At 56.5% G+C, this 16,932-nt stretch overlaps 1 protein-coding gene across 1 annotated transcript; it reads left to right on the top strand.

The window, feature by feature from the left end:
- Nucleotides 1-129: 129 nt before the first annotated feature.
- On the top strand, nucleotides 130-11,068 carry LOC134735185 (scavenger receptor class F member 1-like). The gene is made up of 9 exons (XM_063628409.1): nucleotides 130-313; nucleotides 1,179-1,704; nucleotides 3,989-4,207; nucleotides 4,612-4,740; nucleotides 4,911-5,014; nucleotides 5,747-5,867; nucleotides 7,554-7,675; nucleotides 7,760-7,906; nucleotides 9,316-11,068. Exons 1-9 carry the CDS (start codon nucleotides 130-132, stop codon nucleotides 10,173-10,175), a joined length of 2,412 nt encoding a protein of 803 aa, XP_063484479.1. The 3' UTR covers nucleotides 10,176-11,068.
- Nucleotides 11,069-16,932: the final 5,864 nt, after the last annotated feature.

Here is a 16,932-nt window from a genome sequence, read left to right as displayed (position 1 = left end):
GAGAAGGGAGGCCGTAGCCCAGTGACAACCCTTCCTTCCTACCCCCCGGAGCCTGCCCCTCCTGATACCAGGAGCCAGGGTTTCTCCTGTGACGTCCCCCAGGCCTGAAGGGGCACCTCTTGAGGAGGCATGGCCCCTGGAGCCCGTGAGAGGGCAGGGGTGTCCCCTGGTTCTGCTCCCGTCTTTCCAACCTGGGTGGGGTGTCTTTCAGCCATCTGTGAGGGGCCGGACGCCTGCCAGAAAGACGAGGTGTGTGTGAAGCCGGGCCTCTGTCGATGCAAGCCTGGATTCTTTGGGGCCCGCTGCAGCTCCCGTGAGTCTTAAGGGCCAGATGAAGTTGCTGGGCAGAGCTGGGTAGGGGGGCAGTGGTGTGGGGGCAGGCAAGGCAGGTAGCCATGCAGCCTCAGAACAGCAGGGCCAGAATCCCTCCCAGCTTCACTGAGGAATTGCAGTCCAGAGACAGGAAGTGACACACACTCCCGAGAGATGGCCTGAGTCACCGGGTTTTTACCCACGTCCACAAAGCGCTGCCTACCTGAGCATCTTCCTCTTCCACTTCTCAGAAAACCTGTGATTCCCCTTCATTGCAAAATGAGTGTATTACTTGTCTTTCCCACATATGCCTTATACATGGGCGACAGATGGAAGGGGGCCCCTGGCCGGGCTCTCTGCCCTCTCTGGCAGAAAGAGAGGGAAGGGAAAGGGGTTGGGAAGCAGGAGAGCCAGAGGGTGGGCACCAGGAATCAAGGAATCACTAGGGGAAAGGTGGCTTCTCCTGACACCCTGGCGGGCAGTATCCAGGCCTGAGATCGGGAGGAAGCCAGCTCTCCTCCAGCCCAGCGGAGATCCATCTGGGCGGAGAGGAGCAAGCGTGGAGGAAGGCCCACCAACCTCGGTGCCACACTCTGGGCAAGTCCCCCGCCCACTCAGGATCTCTGAGTGTGTTCTGGAACGTGAAGTGGCAGGCTGAGCCTCCCACTAATGGCTAAGGGTTTTCTGTAGGTCAGAGCGGACAGGAAGTGAGTGTTGCCCAGGACAGGCTGCCGGATGTTCCGAGGGTCTGTCCCCGGCTCTTGGAGGGTGGGCCCAGCGCCCCTTTTCCTTGCGGAAGGGGATGCAGGGTAAGGGTTTGCCCGCGGCCCTGAGCCCGCTGACCCCTCCCGTCCCCACCCCCGCAGGCTGCCCGGGCCAGTACTGGGGCCCCGACTGCCGTGAGAGCTGCCCCTGCCACCCGCACGGCCAGTGCGAGCCAGCCACGGGCGCTTGCCAGTGCCAGGCCGACCGCTGGGGCGCCCGCTGCGAGTTCCCGTGCGCCTGCGGCCCCCACGGGCGCTGCGACCCCGCGACCGGCGTGTGCCACTGCGAACCGGGCTGGTGGTCGTCCACGTGCCGCCGCCCGTGCCAGTGCAACCCCGCGGCGGCGCGCTGCGAGCAGGCCACGGGCGCCTGCGTGTGCAAGCCGGGCTGGTGGGGGCGCCGCTGCAGCTTCCGCTGCGCCTGCCACGGCTCCCCGTGCGAGCAGGACTCGGGCCGCTGCGCCTGCCGGCCGGGCTGGTGGGGTCCCGAATGCCGGCAGCAGTGCGAGTGTGTGCGGGGCCGCTGCAGTGCCGCCTCCGGCGAGTGCACCTGCCCGCCCGGCTTCCGCGGAGCGCGCTGCGAGCTGCCCTGCCCGGCAGGCAGCCACGGGGTGCAGTGCGCACACAGGTGAGCGGGCGGGGCGGGGGCGGACACAAGTGAGCAGGCGGGGCGCGGCGGACACCGGTGGGCGGGGCGGGGCGGGGGCGGGGTGGAAACTGGTGAGCGGGCAGGGTGGGGGCGGGGCGGGCACAGATGGGCGGTCGCGGGAGGGGGCTGAGGTGGACACAGGTTAGCGGGGCTGGGACACAGGCAGCGGGCTGCACTCACAATAAGAAATTTCATCCCTGGCTCGGCGCGGTGGCTCACGCCTGTCATCCCAGCACTTTGGGAGGCTGAGGCGGGCGGATCACCTGAGGTCAGACAGGTGAGCGGGCAGGGTGGAGCGGAGACAGGTGGCCGGGGCGGGGCGCCGGGAGGAGGGGTCAGGGCTTCGCCGTGCTCCTCTCAAAAAACATACAAAGCAGAGGGACGAGAAAGGGGAAAAGACGGCTAGGTGGGGTGGCTCACACCTGTAATCCCAGCACTTTGGGAGGCTGAGGCGGGTGCATCACCTGAGGTCAGGGGTTCGAGACCATCCTGGCCAACATGGTGAAACCTCGTCTTTACTAAAAACACAAAAATTAGCCGGGCCGCTCCTGTAGTCCCAGGTACTCAGGAGGCTGAGGCAGGAGAATCGCTTGAGCCCTGGAGGCGGAGGTTGCAGTGAGCCGAGGTCGCACCACTGCACTCCAGCTTGGGCCACAGAGCGAGACTCCGTCTCAAACAAAACAAAACAAAACAAAAACTTTAAAAACCCTTTGTTGCCCCAGGTCCAGCCCCACCTGCTCGTTTCATCGATTACTGCTGTGCAAAAAATACTAGCACTGCTAGCAAGCCATATGTAGATAATAAGTGGATAGAGTGGCCAAGGGTCCTGGGCAAGGTCTCTTTAGGGCTCAGTGGCTTTCAAACTTTGACCGGCTGCACTCACAATAAGAAATTTCATCCCTGGCTGGGCGCGGTGGCTCACGCCTGTCATCCCAGCACTTTGGGAGGCTGAGGCGGGCGGATCACCTGAGGTCAGGAGTTCAAGACGAGCCTGACCAACATGGTGAAACCCCGTCTCTACTAAAAATACAAAAATTAGCCGGGCGTGGTGGTGGGCGCCTGTAATCCCAACTACTTGGGAGGCTGAGGCAGGAGAATCACTTGAACCCGGGAGGCGGAGGTTGCAGTGAGCCAAGATGGCGCCATTGCACTCCATCCAGCCTGGGCAACACAGCGAGACTCCGTCTCAAAGAAAATAATAATAAAATAAAATAAAAAATAAAAATGCTGGTCAGGACCAGCTAAATGGCTTTTATAAACTGCCCTTCTTCTCCCCACTAATGGATCTAACCCAAGTATATGATCCCAGCTAGTGAAGCATCTGAGGGAGAACCTTCAGGTAACTGTTAGGCATCAATGGGAAATTAAGATATGGCACATGTGAAATTATATTGGTAACAACAGTGGTCTCCAACCTTTTGGCACCAGGGACTGGTTTCGTGGCAGACAATTTTTCTGTTATTACACTGTAATCTATAATGAAATAATTATATGACTCACCATAATACAGAATCAGTGGGAGCCCTGAGCTTGTTCTCCCGCAGCTCAATGGTGCCATCTAGGGGTGGTGGGAGACAGTGACAGATCATCAGGCATTAGAGCCTCATAAAGAGCGTGGAACCTGGACCCTCCCGTGCGCAGTTCACAATAGGACTGGCGCTCCTGTGAGAATCTAAGGCCGCCGCTGATCTGGCTGGCAGTAGAGCTCAGGCAGTCAGGCTCCCCCGCTGCTCATCTCTATGCTGCCACCCAGTTCCTAACATGCCACAGACTAGTACCAGTCCATGGCCCAGGGTTTGAGGACCCCTGGGTGAAAACACTTTACATTTTTTGTATTTTGTATGATGGGGCAGAAGACACTACTGAGTCCCATTCACGCCAGACCTGGGGGCGGCTCAGTGTGGAAGAAGGAAAAGTGAAAAGAGCAGGAGGGAAGACCTGGCAGACCTGGCAAACGGGACTCAGAGCTTGGTGGTGACTTGCCTGCCTTGGCTGGGCTGCTGGCTGCTGATGACCCTGGGACCCAGGGAAAGATGGTCACAGAGCAGATGCTTCGAAGGAAAGGGGTGGGGTCCTGTAAGAGCTCTCATTTGTCTTCATTGTACAACGTGGGGAAACTGAGGTGCAAACCTGCCTGAGTGACCCAGGTGGGACCCAAACACTCTCCAGGGCCCCCGAAGGCCTGCGTGGAGTACAGGGATTGGAGGAGTGGGTGCTCCATCCATCCACCCCCACTGCTCCCACGAAGCCCTTCTCTTCCCAGCTGTGGCCACTGCAAACACAATGAGCCATGCTCCCCAGACACGGGCAGCTGTGAGTCCTGCGAGCCGGGCTGGAATGGGACCCAGTGCCAGCAGCCCTGCCTGCCTGGCACCTTTGGCGAGAGCTGCGAACAGCAGTGCCTTCACTGCCAACATGGGGAGGCCTGTGAGCCAGATACTGGCCACTGTCAGCGCTGTGACCCTGGCTGGCTGGGGCCCAGGTGAGGGCACCATTCTGTTCAGGGTGAGGTACACCTCCCCCCAGGACCCTCAGCTCAGCGGCTGTGTCTGAGAGCACCACCCCTCCCCGATACACAGGTTCATGCGGCCCCAGGGGCCTCCCTCCTGTTGAAGACTAGGGGACAGCAATGGGTTCTGGGGGGCCTGGGCAGGACCCCAGCTCCCTCCCCTCTGAGGCTTCCTGCCCTCCTCCCCCTCTGGGGACTTGTCTGTCACCTGCTGGATTCGGCCCCAAGTTCAAGGCCCTATTTGCACCTGAGCTTCACTGCTGAGGAGTGGCCAGTTGGGTCCTTGAGTCCAGGAGCCTGGGGCGGAGGGGTGGGGCCCCACGGTGGGGGCCAGGCCTGCCTTGCTCTCCCCTTCCCCGAGTCTTGCCTCACCCCAGGTGTGAAGACCCCTGCCCCACTGGCACCTTTGGGGAAGACTGTGGCTCTACCTGCCCCACCTGTGTTCAGGGGGCCTGTGATGCTGTGACAGGGGAATGTGTCTGCAGTGCCGGCTACTGGGGGCCCAGGTGAGGACGGGGGTCCCCGGGGGCAGGAGAGTGCCAGGGGCCTAGGTCAGGCCTGTGTGCAGCATTTCCTGAACTTCCCTGGACAGTGCCCAGAAATCTCCCTGCCCGTCTCCTGCCTGCCTCCCCAACTTCACCCAGCCCTCAGCCTGCCTCTCCATGTTACTCCATAGCTGCAACGCCTCCTGCCCAGCCGGCTTCCATGGAAACAACTGCTCAGTTCCTTGTGAATGCCCAGAGGGACTCTGCCACCCTGTCTCTGGGTCCTGCCAGCCAGGTAAGGTGGAAGAAGGCTGCAGGGTGCAGTAGCCAGGGAAAGGTGGGCCCTTCACATGAGCTCCAGGGCAACTTCCTCACCAGGGAGTCTGGGCGCACTTCAGAGACATTCTTTTTTTTTTTTTTTTTCCTTAAGACGAGGTCTTGCCCTGTCACCCAGGCCAGAGTGCAGTGGCATGATCTCAGCTCACTGCAACCTCCGCCTCCCAGGTTCAAGCCATTCTCCCATCTCAGCCTCTTGAGTAGCTGGGATTACAGGCGCACGCCTCCATGCCTGGCTAATTTTTGTATTTCTAGTAGAGACAGGGTTTCACCATGTTGGCCAGGCTGGTCTCGAACTCCTGACCTCAGGTGATCCGCCCACCTCGGCCTCCCAAAGTGCTGGGATTACAGGCATGAGCCACTGTGCCCGGCCCAGAGACATTCTTTATACCTGAGCTCTGTGTGGATGCTCTGGGGTCCCCTGAAGATGTGACAGAGCCCCTGCCCCTGCGAAACCAGGCTAGAGCCATGAAATGGGCAGCGGGGTGGCGGGACACTGACATGGGCTCAGGGGCAAGAACCTGTGAAATGGGCCACAGAACCTGTGGAGGGGACACGCCAGCAGAGGGGCTGCCCGGAGGCAGGGAGAGACCCCCAGGAAGAAGCTTCTGGGTAGCAGGCAACTCAGAGCAAAGACAGGATGTGTAGGAGACAGGAAGGCCTGAGTGTCCCCCGTCTCTGGCTCCCCCAGGCTCTCACCGTCGGGACGCCGCCCTCATCGCGGGCAGCCTTGTGCCTCTGCTGCTGCTCTTCCTGGGCCTCATCTGCTGTGCCTGCTGCTGCTGGGCCACCCGGTCAGACCTCAAGGACAGGTGAACGCCAGCCCATCCCTTCCCCACACAGCTCAGGCCACAGGCTGGGAGCAGGAGGGCATCTGGTTTCCTTGTGGGGTGGGGAGGGCTGACCTTGTCACCCACATGGGTCAGAGGTGATGGGGGTGAGGAGGGCTGGCCTTGTCACCTACATAGGTCAGAGGTGTTGGGGGTGAGGAGGGCTGGCCTTGTCGCCCACGTGGGTCAGAGGTGATGGAGGTAATTGGCAGTGGCCATGGCCTAGAGACACTGGAGACACCGGGTCAGCTGCCTGCCCTCCTCGGAAGCCTTCGATGAGGAAGTTTCTGAGTTGCATGGGCACCAGGCTGGTGAACTGGAGCCTGCAGCGGGAGGCAGAGAGCTGACACCGGCGGGGACCAGAGGAGGAGGGCTGGGACCACGGAAGGAGCAGCCCGGCTCTGGGCCAGGAGGGAAAGAGAACAGGCCTCAGATGGCCCACAAAGGAAAGTGACATCAATGTCTGTGCAGCGGTTTAGCAGAGAATGTAGCTGCCTGAGAGACGGAGAGGGGAGGAAGGGTTGGGCTGGTGGGGCCCGCGCAGCGGGGCTTGTGCAGAGCTTTGTTCCTTTATGAAACCTCTTCACATTCCAGGCTCCTTTGAGACTCAAAACAGCGTGGAGGTTTGGAACAGGGAGTGTGGGGCCGGAAGGATTATGGTCCTCAATTCCCAGAGGACATTGAGGCCCAAGGTGATCTAGTTGGTTATTGACACACAGGAAGCCCCTCTGCACCTTTTTGGACTCTTCGTCTGGTGCTCTCTGACTAGTTCCTGCCCTAGTCCAACAGCACGTCCTCCTCTGTGCTTGGCCCAGGGTGGCAAGAAGCCCCTTGCAGGGACACGAAGACGGGTGCAAGTGCTGTTGGAGGAAGGGTGAAGAGCGGAGCAGTCTCCTCCACATGTGGGGGTAGAGCAGAGTGGGAACAAGGGAAGGCTTCCTGGAGGGGGTGTCATTTGAGACAGGTGGGCCGGGCGCAGTGGCTCACGCCTGTAATCCCAGCACTTTGGGAGGCCGAGGCGAGCGGATCACCTGAGGTCAAGAGTTCAAGACCAGCCTGGCCAACATTGTGAAACCCCATCTCCACTAAAAATACAAAATTAGCTGGGCGCGGTGGTGGGCGCCTGTAATCTCAGCTACTCAGGAGGCTGAGGCAGGAGAATCGCTTGAATCCAGGAGGCAGAGGTTGCAGTGAGCCAAGATTGCAGCATTGCACTCCAGCCTGGGCAATAAGAGCGAGACTCTGTCTCAAAAAATAAAGACACAGAGAGAGAGAGAATGAGAGAGAGACAGGTGAGCTGGGGCTCAGCTAGGATGATAATAACAAACACCTGCCAGGTCCTGCAAAAAGCTCAGATAGATGATAGATGGATAGATAGATAGATAGACAGACAGACAGACAGACAGATAGGATCTGTTTTACAGATGCGGAAACTGAGGCCTAGGGAGGTGACGTCTGAACCAGAGTTGTTACTCAGGGCTGTCTGACTCTAGAGCCACACTTTGTTCTGTGGCAGGCCTGAATCTTCGGCTCAATCATTTAGATTTTATTCTGCAGTCAGTAGAGTGCCACTGAAGTAGAGGTAGTCACCCTGTCACACCCTGCCAAGGTGACCCAGGTCACTGTGGGTCTTATGTACTGACCACTGTCCCTACCCTCCTCCCTCAGGCCAGCGAGAGATGGAGCTACCGTGTCCAGGATGAAGCTGCAGGTCTGGGGGACATTGACCAGCTTGGGCTCCACGCTGCCCTGTGGTTCCCTCAGCTCCCACAAGTTACCCTGGGTGACAGGTCAGTGGGCACTGGGGGTGGGGGCTGGGATTGGACAAGGCTTTGCATCAGGTCCTGCAGGCGCCTGATCTGGAGTCTCTGCAGTCTCACATCACGACCCGGAGGTCCCCTTCAACCACAGCTTCATCGAGCCGCCCTCTGCCGGATGGGCCTCCGATGACTCCTTCTCATCCGATCCTGAGTCTGGAGAGGCAGACGAGGGTCCTGCCTACTGTGTGGCACCCCAAGAAGGTAGCCCCCCAACAGCCCACATAGCCCCTGAGCAGCCCTGCCCACCACGACCCCCTCTTTAGTCCTCCAGCAAACAGTTATTTATTTATTTATTTATTTATTTATTTTTTGAGACTGGGTCTTGCTGTGTCGCCAGGCTGGAGTGCAGTGGTGTGATCTCAGCTCACTGCAACCTCCGCCTCCCGGGTTCAAGCGATTCCCCTGCCTCGGCCTCCCAAATAGCTGGGATTACAGGCGCCCGCCACCATACCCGGCTAATTTTTGTATTTTAGTAGAGACCAGGTTTCACCATGTTAGCCAAGATGGTCTTGATCTCCTGACCTCTGGATCTGCCTGCTTCGGCCTCCCAGAGTGCTGGGATTATAGGCGTGAGCCACCGTGCCCGGCCAGCAAACAGTTACTAAGGGCCCATTCTGTGTTAGTCACTGTTCTTGGCTCCGGGCATGCAAGAGATAACAAGAAGATTCCTATCCTCACCGAGCTTAGAGTCAGATGAGCAGTCATCAGACAATGACAGGACACAGTGATATGTGTTTCCATGGGGGACATACAAGTAGGGGCTCATTCGCTAGCCATGCTGCGGTGACTGGGGTCAGGGAAGATGTGTGTGGTATCCCAGTTGAGTCTAGCAGAATCAGTAGGAGTTAGCCAAGTGAAAGTCAGGGAGAGGAGGGAATGATGTTTCAGGAAGATGGAACAGCATACACAAAGGCCCAGAGGTGAGAGGGATGTGGCTGTGTACCATCAAAAGAGTTTTAGCTTGGTTAGAGTGTGACAGTATTTCAAAGTAGGGAGACGTGGTGAGGAAAGAGTATAGAGACCAGGTGTGGTGACTCACACCTGTGATGCCAGCACTTTGGGAGGCTGACGCGGGAGGATTGCTTGAGGCCAGGGGTTTGATACCAGCCTGGCCAACATAGTGAGACCCCATCTCTACAAAAATTAAAAAAAAAGGCCGGGCGCGGTGGCTCACGCTTGTAATCCCAGCACTTTGGGAGGCCGAGGCGGGCGGATCACGAGGTCAGGAGATCGAGACCACGGTGAAACCCTGTCTCTACTAAAAATACAAAAAAATTAGCCGGGCGTGGTGGCGGGCACCTGTAGTCCCAGCTACTCAGAGAGGCTGAGGCAGGAGAATGGCGGGAACCTGGGAGGCGGAGCTTGCAGTGAGCCGAGATTGCGCCACTGCACTCCAGCCTGGGCGACAGAGCGAGACTCCGTCTCAAAAAAAAAAAAAAAGAGGGTAGAAGTAACAGCGTCTACGTGAATTGGTCCTTCTGCCACTCTCCTCATCCTTGCCCTCTTCCTTGCCCTATTTTTGAGGCCTCCTGGAAGATGCTGAGCTGTGGGTAGGATGCACTGGGGTGGCCAGTTCAGCTCCAGCCAAGCTCTTCTGTCTCCTCTGCCAGGGATGGTCCCTGTGGCCCAGGCAGAGTCGTCAGAGGCCAGCCTGGCTGGAGGTGCTTTCCCGCCCCCTGAGGACGCCTCCACGCCATTCGCCATCCCACGCACCTCCAGCCTAGCTCGGGCCAAGCGGCCATCGGTCTCCTTTGCTGAAGGTACAAAGTTTGCGCCACAGAGTCGCCGAAGCTCAGGGGAGCTCTCCAGCCCGCTCCGAAAGCCCAAGAGGCTCTCCCGGGGGGCACAATCGGGTCCTGAGGGCCGGGAAGCCGAAGAGTCCACAGGCCCAGAGGAAGCAGAAGCACACGAGTCCTTTCCTGCAGCTGCCAGTCCCGGGGATTCAGCCACTGGCCACCGGCGGCCCCCACTTGGTGGCCGGACAGTGGCTGAGCACGTGGAAGCCATTGAGGGCAGTGTCCAGGAGAGCTCAGGCCCCGTGACCACCATCTACATGCTGGCGGGGACGCCCCAGGGACCCGAAGGCCCTGTCCGCTCTGTCTTCCGCCATTTTGGTAGCTTTCAGAAAGGCCAGGCAGAACCCAAGGTCAAGAGAGCCATCCCTAAGCCTCCACGCCAGGCCCTGAATCGGAAAAAGGGCAGCCCTGGCCTGGCCTCTGGCTCTGTCAGCCAGAGCCCCAACTCAGCCCCAAAAGCTGGGCTTCCTGGGGCCACAGGGCCTGTGGCAGTCAGACCAGAGGAAGCGGCCCAGGGGCTGGGGGCTGGCATGGAGAGTTCAGGGAGAGTCCAGAAGCCAGTCTCTGGGGGTGGCTCCCCAAAACGGGATCCCCAGAAGCAAGCTAAAGAGGAAAGGCAGGAGGAACCTGAGTATGAGAACGTTGTACGCATCTCCAGGCCACCAGAACCCTGAGGACCTTGAATTTGGGGAGTGGGGAGACTGGATGGGACCGAAACTGCCCATGGACTAGACTGTGCTGTGTGCTGGAAAATGATCCCAGGGCCAGGACAGACAAACCAGGGCCTCTGCGCCTCCACAGGGAAAAGGCAAGGCTTCCAGGCCAGTTGGCCCAGGCCCCTGGCGTTGCTCCCGGAGGGGGCCAGGAAGGCCTGGGCAGAGACCCTGCAGGATGGGGTCAGGAAGGGTTGCCTGCAGGGACTTCTCTGCTGTCCTGGACCCTGTGTGCCTCAGAAGGGCTATTCTTTCTTTCATGTGCAAAACATTTTTCTGAAATGGCAAACAACCTACATGTTTGCTGATAAAAGATTGGCTAGACAAATTTTTTTTTTTTTTTTGAGACAGAGTCTTGCTCTGTCACCCGGGCTGGAGTGCAGTGGCACAATCTTGGCTCACTGCAAGCTCCGCCTCCTGGGTTCACGCCCTTCTCCTGCCTCAGCCTCCCGAGTAGCTGGGACTACAGGTGCCCACCACCACGCTCGGCTAATTTTTTTTGTATTTTTAATAGAGACGGGGTTTCACCATGTTAGCCAGGATGGTCTCGATCTCCTGACCTCGTGATCCACCTGCCTCAGCCTCCCAAAGTGCTGGGATGACAGGCGTGAGCTACCGCGCCCGGCCTGTGAACTTTTTAAAAAGGATGTATGTGCATAAAAACAGATTCAAGGGAAAGGCACTAAATGGTATTTTCCTCTGGAAGATGAGATTGTAGGTGATATTTATTTTCTTCTGGAACTTTTGTATAGTTCGCAAATTTTCTACAGTGAACATTCTTTTTTACTTTTGTTACTGGATTGAATTTGATAAAGTATAATAAAAAGCAACGATCTTTGTTAAAAAAATAAAAAGTACTAACATTATAGACATGTATAAAGTAAAACAGAGATTTCCCTTCTCCCCAGAGGCGTCTGTGGGTCAAGAGAGAGACAGAATCTACTTTTCCCTGGCAGCTTTTTGGTCTTGTTTGAATTCTTTGCTCACATATTACCTAGTCAGAAAAGCAAAGGGGCAACCCTCCCCCCTAGGTTTATTTTATTTATTTATTTATTTATTTATTTTGAGACGGAGTCTCCCTCTGTCACCCAGGCTGGAGTGCAGTGGTGCGATCTTGGCTCACTGCAAGCTCCGCCTCCCAGGTTCAGGCCATTCTCCTGCGTCAGCCTCCCGAGTAGCTGGGACTACAGGCACCTGCAACCACGCCTGGATAATTTTTTGTATTTTAGTAGAGACAAGGCTTCACTGTGTTGGCCAGGATGGTCTCGATCTCCTGACCTCGTGATCCGCCCGCCTCGGCCTCCCAAAGTGCTGGTATTACAGCGGTGAGCAACCACGCCCGGCCTATTTTTTAAGATGGAGTCTCAGTCTGTCACCCAGGCTGGAATGCAGTGGCATGATCTCGGCTCACTGCAACCTCTGTCTCCCGGGTTCAAGGGATTCTCCTGCCTCAGCCTCCTGAGTGGCTGGGATTACAAGTGCCTGCCACCACGCCCGGCTAATTTATGTGTTTTTTGGTGGAGACAGGGTTTCACCATGTTGGCCAGGCTGGTCTGGAACTCCCAACCTCAAGGGCCCCACCGCCTCGGCCTCCCAGAGTGTTGGGATTATAGGCGTGAGCCACCACGCCTGGCCAGGGGCAGCCCCCCCTCCCCCTTCTATCTCAGTGCTCAGAGAATCTCATCAACAGTTGAGGTGCTTTCTTTCAGATGTTTTTCTGTGTACATGTCAACAAATATTTTAAACAAAAACAAAATTTTAGCATACTAAGCATACCATTCCTCATCTTCTTTTTTTTGTTTGTTTTTGAGACAAAGTATTGCTCTGTGGCCCAGGCTGGAGTGCAGTGGTGCAATCTCGGCTCATTGCAACCTCTGCCTCCCAGGTTCAAGCGATTCTCCTGCCTCAGCCTCCCGAGTAGCTGGGACTGCAGGCGCCCACCACCACGCCCGGCTAATTTTTGTATTTTTAGTAGAGGTGGGGTTTCACCATGTTGGCCAGGCTGTTCTCGAACTCCTGACCCGCCTTGGTCTCCTGAAGTGCTGGGATTACAAGCATGAGCCACCGCGGCCAGCCTCAACTTGCTTTTTCACTTAACGACATATCCTGGATATAGTTCAATGTCCATAAATATAAAGCTAACTCTCTTTATTTAAAAAATGACTACATGAGATTCCATCTAGCACAATTATTTAAATCATTCCCCCACCAATGGAAGGTTGCGTTGTTCTGATCTGTTTTGATACAACAAGCAATGACATAGTGTACAACTTTGTCCATATTTATTTATTTATTTTTTTTTTTGAGACGGAGTTTCGCTCTTGTTGCCCAGGCTGGAGTACAGTGGCACGATCTCAGCTCACTGCAACCTCTGCCTCCTAGGTTCAAGCGATTCTCCTGCCTCAGCCTCCTGAGTAGCTGGGATTACAGGCACCCGCCACCACGCCCGGCTAATTTTATAGTTTTAGTAGAGACGGGGGTTTCTCCATGTTGGTCAGGCTGGTCTCGAACTCCCGACCTCGGGTGATCTGCCCACCTTGGCCTCCCAAAGTGCTGGGATTATAGGCGTGAACCACCGCGCCAGGCCCCATATTTATTTTTACATTTGTGCAAGTTTTTCTATAGAATAGATTCCTAGAAGCAGGGTTGTTGAGTTGTAGGGTAAGGAAGTTAGACACTTCTGTACTTACTCCAAATTGTCTCCAAAAATGTTGCGTGGATTTGTATTCTCACAAATTATGGGGGAATCCATTTCCCCACACTCAATCTGATCAGTTAAAAAATGGTATCTCATTATTTTACCTTGGTAAAAATAAAGTAACATATGCTAAAGCTTCTTTATTTTTTTATTTTTTGAGACGGAGTCTCTTTCTGTCGCCCAGGCTGGAGTGCAGTGGCACAATCTCGGCTCTGCAACCTCTGCCTCCTGGGTTCAAGCAATTATCCTGCCTCAGCCTCTTGAGTAGCCAGGACTCCAGGCACGTGCCACCACGTCCAGCTAATTTTTTTGCATTTTTATTAGAGATGGGGTTTTGCCAGGTTGGTCAGGTTGCTCTCGAACTCCTGACCTCAGAGGATCTTCCCGCCTTGGCCTCCCAAAGTGCCGAGATTACAGGTGTGAGCCACTGTGCCCAGCCACTAAAGCTTCTAAAAAGTATATATAATTTTTTTGTGTGTGTTTAGCCATCAACAATTGTATCTCATTACAATTTAAATTTCTGAGTATTCTAAGGTTGAGTTTCTTTTCTGTCTTGGCTCACTGCAACCTCTGCCTCCCAGGTTCAAGCCATTCTTGTGCCTCAGCCTCCTGAGTAGCTGGGATTATAGGCGCCCACCACCATGCCCAGCTAATTTTTGTACTTTTTGTAGCAATGGGGTTTTGCCATGTTGGCCAGGCTGGTCTCGAACTCCTGACCTCAGGTGATCCACCCACCTCAGCCTCCCAAAGTGCTGGGATTCCAGGTGTGAGCCACCGCGCCTGGACTTTTGCCACTTTTCATGAGTTCATGTTTTCATTCCACAAACTCATATTGTGCAACTGCTTTGTGCTTGCTTCTCTATCAAGGGCTAGTTATACAAAGTTGAATAAGACACCGTCCTGCCCCCAAAGAGTTCATAGTCAATTAGAGAGGAAGACAAACAGATGAATAGCTAATTATAAAACAATGCCAGCGGCCGGGTGCGGTGGCTCACGCCTGTAATCTCAGCACTTTGGGAGGCCGAGGCGGGTGGATCACGAGGTCAGGAGATCGAGACCACGGTGAAACCCCGTCTCTACTAAAAATACAAAAAATTAGCTGGGCGTGGTGGCGGGCGCCTGTAGTCCCAGCTACTTGGGAGACTGAGGCAGGAGAATGGCATGAACCCGGGAGGCGGAGCTTGCAGTGAGCCGAGATCGCGCCACTGCACTCCAGCCTGGGCGACAGAGCGAGACTCCGTCTCAAAAAAAAAAACAATGCCAGCAGTGGACAAATAAAGTGAGCAGTATTAATGGGGAGTGGTTAGGGAAGGCTTCCCAGAGGAGGTGCTGTCCAAAATGAGGCTATGTCGAGAGCTAGAGGAGAGAGAACAGCAGGTGCAGAAACCACAGGCGATTCCATGTGACTGGAGCATTGGGGCCCAGGCAGGTCAGATGTCCTCCAGAGGGAGGGAGAGGGAGGAGCCTGTGTGGGTCAAATTGGGGAACTGGAGCTTTTTAATTTTATTTTTTTGAATCGGAGTCTTGCTTTGTTGCCCTGGCTGGAGTACAGTGGTGCAATCTCTGCTCACTGCAACCCCTACCTCCCCGGCTCAAGCAATTCTCCTGCCTCAGCCTCCCCGGTAGCTGGGATTACAGGCGCGTGCCACATCACCCAGATCTTTTGTTTTTTCAGATGAAGTTTCGCTCTTGTTCCCCAGGCTGGAGTGCAGTGGCACAATCTCGGCTCACTGTCAACCTCCACCTCTCGGGTTCAAGTGATTCTCCTGCCTCAGCCTCCAGAGTAGCTGGGATTACAGGTGTGCGCCACCACGCCCGGCTAATTTTTTGTATCTTTAGTAGAGACAGGGTTTCACCATCTTGGCCAGGCTGGTATCAAACTCCTGACCTTGTGATCCGCCCGCCTCAGCCTCCCAAAGTGCTGGGATTACAGGCATGAGCCACCGCGCCCAGTCATTTTTGTATTTTTAGTAGAGACAGGGTTTCACCATGTTGGCCAGGCTGGTCTTTAACTCCTGACCTCAAGTGATCTGCCCGCCTCAGCCTCCCAAAGTGCTGGTATTACAGGCGTGAGCCACCGTGCCCAGCCAGGAACTGGAACTTTATCCTGTTTTACAAATAAGTTTCTGAAGGATTTTGGCGGAGGTCACATTTACATTTCCCTTAGTACCCTGGGATGAGATGGGGGCTGGATTTGAGGAGTTGAAATTTGAAGGTGGCTCAACAGTAGTTACGGGCCTAAGGGCTCAGATGGACCGATTAGGTAAATATGTAGGAGATACAGCTGTATCAGCTTGATGGGGATGGAGTGAGGGAGAGGCAGAATCACAGCGACTGCCTAACAAATGTCTGATGAAAGGATGGTTCTCAGCAGGGCACTGTGAGTCATGCCTGTAATCCCTGCACTTTGGGAGGCTGAGGTGGGACGATCACTTGAGCCCAAGACTTTGAGACCAGCCTGGGCAACAGGGCAAGACCCTATCTCTACAAAAAATACAAAAATTAGCCAAGTGTGGTAGCATGCACCTGTGGTCCCAGCTACTTGGGAGGCTGAGGCAGAAGGATCACCTAAGCCCAGGAGATCGAGGCTGCAGTGAGCTATGATCATGCCACCACACTCCAGCAGTCTGGGTGCCTGAGATCCTGTCTCAAAAAAAAAGAAAAAAGAGAGGGTTCTTGGTATCTAACTTCAGTAGACAGTAGTATGGTTATCTGAGAAAATGTGGAGGACAGTTCTGGGGGATATTTGAGGTATGTTTGACCCTGCAGTGCCCTCAGGCTGCTCAAAGAGGAGGGAAGGGTGAAGGAAGAGATTTTTCAGATGGCAGTTGAAAGCTTGTGAGTGGGAAGGGTTCCACAGGGTGAGGAACCGGGGAGGTTACCAGCTGGAGCCACTCCCCAGCAGGCTGACAGCTCCAAGCCTCGTCTGGGGGCGGTTGCCCTCGCCAGGTGGCCCGGGCGGATTCTAGACAGTAGGGGGCACACTCGGACTGGGGCAGGTGGAGCAAGAGGGGTTTGGGGCTCCTACAGCCCTGGGGTGGTGGTGGGGTTTTATTTTTGGTTTTTATTTTGGTAGAGATGTTTCTCGCCATGCTGCCCAGGCTGGTCTCGAACTCCTGGCCCCAAGTGGCCCTCCGACCTTAGCCTCCCAAACCGCTGGGATTCCAGACGTGGACACCACGCGGCAGCCCTGGAGTGCTAAGCCAGCCCCCCCGGAGCAAGCCAGGGAGACCAAGCCGATTCTGGGGCAGTCAGACGGTCTTCCGAGGTCGGGCTAGTGCCTCGGATCCGGGGGACGAAGACGGGGAGCTGAGCTTTCGGAGCCCGGGCTTATCAGACGGGGACCCGGAGCCCCCTCGAACCCTCGCTGGCTTGTACCAGCTGGCGGACGTGGCCCGGAGCATCGCCCTGTGGAGGGACCTTCCCTGAAAGGTACGGGGAACGGGGTGAAGGTGGCCAGTGCGGGCAGGGAGCACCCAGATGACGATCAAGGGTGGAGGGTCCCCGGGGGACCGAGCAGTGCGTGAACACGGGCGGAGAAAGGTCAGTCTGATGGGGGGACCTCAGGAGACCCCGTCCTAGGACAGGACAGACCAGCCCCAAATCCCCTTGCAGATTTCCAAGGGCCAATTTCCAGGGACCGGGCAGACGGCACCCGGGAGAGGGGAAGGGGTCAGTGCATCAGCAGGGGGCGCCACGGCTGGACCGGGTCCGGGATCCCAGGCCCCGAATACACCGGGACGGGAACCACCGGGGCGGGGGAGCGAGGAATCAGGACGCAAAGCCCGAGGCGGCGGGGACGGCGGCGCTGTGCCGGGAGGAGGCGGGGTGGGGATTCGAGAATGGAACCACCGTGCGGAGCCGGCGCATCTGGGCGTGGTGACTGGCGCGCAGGGGGCAGCTGGGGACGGCGGGGCGGCCGCGGGAGAGCCCGGCTGGGGGCGCTGGTGGCCCGGCGGCCTCGGTGGGGAGTCCGCTGGGGGCCGGGACGCGGAGCCGGAGCCCCAGCCTGGCAGGGTC

This window comes from Symphalangus syndactylus, chromosome 20 (assembly GCF_028878055.3).
Source record: "Symphalangus syndactylus isolate Jambi chromosome 20, NHGRI_mSymSyn1-v2.1_pri, whole genome shotgun sequence".
In the NCBI taxonomy this organism is placed as follows: Eukaryota; Metazoa; Chordata; class Mammalia; order Primates; family Hylobatidae; genus Symphalangus; species Symphalangus syndactylus.
Note: the sequence above shows the minus strand (reverse complement) of the source record. Positions and strands in the feature narration are given on the sequence as shown.